This window comes from Clinocottus analis, unplaced genomic scaffold (assembly GCF_023055335.1).
Source record: "Clinocottus analis isolate CAN_PGR_092001 unplaced genomic scaffold, fCliAna1.0.p SCAF_23, whole genome shotgun sequence".
NCBI lineage: Eukaryota > Metazoa > Chordata > Actinopteri > Perciformes > Cottidae > Clinocottus > Clinocottus analis.
In genome coordinates, this window is record NW_027175965.1 from 7,404,200 (window position 1) to 7,408,917 (window position 4,718).

At 42.0% G+C, this 4,718-nt stretch overlaps 1 protein-coding gene across 1 annotated transcript in view; it reads left to right on the plus strand.

Annotated features, from left to right (window-relative positions):
- Positions 1-4,331, plus strand: part of fcho1 (FCH and mu domain containing endocytic adaptor 1) — a 43,800-nt gene extending 39,469 nt beyond the window's left edge. Inside the window, exons 22-27 of the mRNA XM_068589552.1 lie at positions 162-317; positions 413-545; positions 1,505-1,701; positions 1,793-1,857; positions 3,350-3,517; positions 4,190-4,331. Of these exons, the coding sequence (XP_068445653.1) occupies positions 162-317; positions 413-545; positions 1,505-1,701; positions 1,793-1,857; positions 3,350-3,517; positions 4,190-4,218 (748 nt within the window). The 3' untranslated portion in view covers positions 4,219-4,331. The remainder of the gene's footprint in view (positions 1-161; positions 318-412; positions 546-1,504; positions 1,702-1,792; positions 1,858-3,349; positions 3,518-4,189) is intronic.
- Positions 4,332-4,718: the final 387 nt, after the last annotated feature.

Below are 4,718 nucleotides of genomic sequence, written 5' to 3' on the forward strand. Positions count from 1 at the left end.
TCTTCATGCCGGCTCCTCATCTCTTCTGCTCAAGGCTACATTAGCCATGACTAGCGTGACGAAACTGTCAAATAAGATTTCGTGGGGATAAAAAAATGATATCTCTTTCTGCGTTATTAACCGCTGCGGTTCGGATTTTTGACTTTCCTTTCTTCCTGCAGCTGTCTGGTGAAGATCACAGGAGACCTGACCATGTCCTTCCCCGCCGGCATCACCCGGATCTTCACGGCCAACCTCAACGTTCCCGTGCTCAGTTTCCGGCTGGTCAACATCTCGAGGATCGATCACTTCCTGCCAAATCAGAAGCTGCTCTACAGGTCAGCTGACCTCAGCATGTCCAGTCACAACTGTGTGTGTGTGTGTGTGTGTGTGTGTGTGTTTTTAACTGCAATGCAATCCTCCGTCTCTCCAGTGATCCGTCTCAGAGCGACCCGGACACCCGAGACTTCTGGTTCAACATGCAGGCGCTGCAGCTCTACCTGCAGCGAGAGGCTGAACTCAACCCTCAGGCCTCGTACTACAACATCGCGCTGCTGAAGTATCAAGTCAGGAGCTTCTTTTTCTGCATATTTCGGCAATTTTAATCAAACTTCCACATTTTAGTCGCATGTCTTTATGATGAAAGGTGTTACTATAAATTCAATGATGCGTCGTTTGACATTTTCTTGAAAGAAAATCTCCCTTTTAAGTAAATCTTTGTTCACTATTTCTTTACTAGAAACTTATTATTTATTTTTAATGTTGAATTTTAGTTTTCCTTGTCGACAAATATCACATTTCTTCCGTGCTGACTCGAGGGCTTTGCGCTACTGATGGTTGGAAGTGTATTACCTGAACACTTTCTCTATTTAACTACTGTAAACTTACCAGTCGTCATAGTTTACATCCTAAAAAATATTTTAAGAGTGTTCTTAAAAAGCTTTTGGTAATTTTTGAGAAATTAGGGGCCCAAAAAATAAAGTGTGACCAGATTTTGTGAAAGCGATTCCTTTAGTTGACTTCAAACCGGCTCTAGAATATATTTTATCTTAAACCCATTTAACCTTTTGAAAAACCCATTTTTAGATAAGATGATCCTTTAAATATATTACTTATAATAAACAGTAGAACGGTAACAAACTTAAAAATTAGCAGTAAAAAGAATATTAACTATACGGATGGAATAAAAAATGTGTATAAAAGTTCTTGAACATACTTAAACGTAGTGGATATTAGACCAAGAGATCAATTAAAGTGATTTGTGGTTTTTAAGCTTCTGCTTGAAAATGTCAAACCCAAACTAAAAAAGGTTGTATCTCTGCAACCACTCGGGCTATTTGAATAATGTTGGTGTTTAATAAAAGAGTATAATGTGAGTTGTGTGTATAGTTGTGTACATATCAGTCTATATGTTACTGGTTACGAGTAAAATAAGTGCATCATACAGTTTTTATCGCATCATCTGGCTCTCGGGCTCCACAGTTGTCAAATGAGTCCAACAAAAGGTTCCTGGTTGTCCCCTCAGGTGTCGTCTCAGGACCCGGGTCGGGCCCCCCTCCTCCTGTCTGCAGAGTGTCAGCGCAGCGGCACCGTGACGCGGGTCTCTCTGGACTACCACTGCTGCCCCGCCACGGCGCCCTCCACCCAGCTCGCCGCCGTCCAGGTGCTGCTGCCGCTCGACCACACGGCCACAGACCTGCAGTGCCAGCCTCCCGCCTCCTGGTGAGTGGTGATGTCATCATGTCACCCGTGTGTAAACGGACTAGCCTGTGATTGACTTGATTATCATAATCAATTTCATTTTCCTCTGCAGGAACGCGGAGGAGAGACGGCTGCTGTGGAAACTTCCAAACATCTCCCCGACCAACCACAGCAAAGGTCAGAGCTCTTTTTTTTTTTTGTGCCTCTTTGCTTCTTTTTCTTTTCCCCCCCTCATTGAACAAGGAAACCGACGCACACAGGTGCACAGACTCGCACCTCGTCATCGATCGAGCGACAACCTGTTCTGAGGCCATAAGCCGCCGTCTGATTCTCACGTTGGCCTCATTAAAGCGAGCGCCAGGATCGTTTCCTACTCCATTTCCGCCGCGTCGGGTTCACGTCGCCACATTGTGGCAGACAAGAAGTGAGTAATTAAGATCTCTGGATTCCGCATCCTTCTCTCCTTTTTAAAGAGCTAACGTCTGAAGGCGTGTCATTACCTTTTTTACAGCTGCGTTAGCGGAGCGGACGTGCCAGCTGCTCGCATCCGCCGACACAAAGACGAGTGTGAAACGCTTTTTCTTTTATCTGGTGTCAAATGGGTTGTTGCTCATATGTCACGACGCTAATGGTGCATAGCAAAGCCACGTAAAAAGCTTTTAAAGCTCTCATTTTTAGTCTAAAAGTCTAAAATACAATCGCTTGAGGTTTCCTTCACCCACATGTATTCTTTTTCTTCTTTATTTTCCATCCAATAGTTTATATTACTGCCTCGGTGTGAAGCTGCAGGCTCGGAGAACACAGAAAAAGAAACTATCCGTGCTCGTCGCTGACGAAGGGGATGTTAAAATGTTTATACTTCAAAGTCTTTTCCAGTTTATGAGCCAATGACAAAGCACTGAAAGGTCACATAACTCCTCCTGTCCATGGAAAAGTAATGTTTCTTTATCACATCGGCGACGTTGGAGTGTTAGTCAGCGAGTCGTTTTACTAGAGAAGAAGCTGTTCAGTGGTTTCACATTATCATCATCATGAATCCAACAACATGGGAATGTTTGTGAAGAAATAATTAAAAGAAGAAAGGTTCAAAACTTCCCCAAAGTACTTTCAGATGTGCTTCACTTCCTCTTCATCTCAGCCAGAAGGAGGAACTTCATTTATAAACCTTTTTTCATAACAAACCAGTACAGAACCATTTATGAACAAGCAAATAGAATCAGGATACAATAAAAAAGTAATACAAACATGAAATGGAATAATATACCCAATGATAATATAACATAAAAGCAACAACAGTAATATGAATAATACATCAGATGGGCTAGCATTATATTTTTTGAAGATAATCTGAATTATTTCGCTGCACAGAAGTCGTTTTCCCACTTTGAGAGGTGGCAGAAGCTGCATATTTAACTATTTATGCATTACTTTACTTTACTTTCAGCCTTTCTGCTAACAGGTTTTCTATTTTTACCATTAAAAATGACACTAAACGACAACATAAAGTAATCCTGCGTTGTTGTGAAGCTTCTTCATGGTCACCACAAGCATACTTAAAACCAACGCGATGCTTACGATGAGAATGGAGATGAACTTCATGAACATCGTGAACGTTTCCCTTCATGTTTCTCTTGTCTCTGCCCCCCGGTCCCTGCTGCTTTCGTCCCAGGCTCGGGGACCCTGTGTGCCAGCTGGCAGTGCCTGGAGGCCCCCCGCGGGCCCCCGCCCAGCCTGGCCGTTCAGTTCGTGGGCTCCGGGGCGTCTCTGTCGGGAATGGACGTGGAGCTGGTGGGCAGCCGCTACCGCATGTCGCTGGTCAAGAAGAGATTCGCCACAGGTGAGACACTGACCTCACACTGACCTCACTCTGACCTCACTCTGACCTCACTCTGACCTCACACTGACCTCACACTGACCTCACTCTGACCTCACACTGACCTCACTCTGACCTCACACACTTCTAGACAAAGGAAATCATTTCATTTCATTCGTAGACTGCGTGTGTGTTCGTCCCCGTATTCAACTGACATTTTATTTGACGATAAAATGTCAGTCTGGCCTCACGAAGGCCACGAAAATAACGGACAATAATAAAAGTAATCATTAGTTGCGGACCTAGAAATAACACACTGGTTTTATAGTTTGATAACATGTTTGAGACATAAGTAGTGACTTAAAGAGTTGATTAGAATAACCTTGCGGTAATCAAATAGTTGACCTACAGTTATAACCTATCACTATATAAAACACTGAGGTTTCAAGACAGAATCAGAACAAATCTGATAAAATATTAAGAGAAAAATCAAATATTAAGTAATAGGATTAGTTTGGGAACTGAAAGATGTTCATTCTGACTTTGTTCAAGGCGATGTTTTTGCATATTGAATATTTCATGTTGGTTATTCAGTTTATGGGTAAAAAAAACCTTTCAGAAACTTTATTATTTAGTGAATGAATGTCTACTTTAGACTAAGTTATTCTCTTTGTGTAATTATATTCTGTTTTCTAGGCAAGTACATGGCCGGCTGCTCCTTGTGAAGGATCGTCACTGCAGGTTCAGAGAACTTTGCACTTCTTTCCTCCGCGGAGGAGGAGAGAGGATTCGTAGTGAAATCAAACTGAAGACTAACAGCTCAGCCTGGAAGGACAATGTGCACTTACTTCTGAGTGTCCTGCTGTTTTAGGACCAAGCCTTTTCTTCTTCTTTTTAATTTAATGTGTGTTGTACACTAAATTGTTCTGCATTTAGCAGCAGGAAACGTGTTTTCTATTTAATGTGTTCGGTGTGTTCTGAGACTGCGGACTGAGCTAATGTCAGGAGCTTTCTGGGACTGGAGAGGAAAACCATGTGAATAAAGTTATCTGGAACAGAGTGGCCATTGAAACTAGGATTTTTAAATTATGTAAATACTGTAGAGACTAGAAAAAAATATGTTCTACCAAACCTGAGAAAAATAAATGTTTTGTAAATATGATGTTTGTTCCTAATAGAAGTTTTGTGATGTTGATGTTTAATAAAAAGAAATGTGCTCAAAACA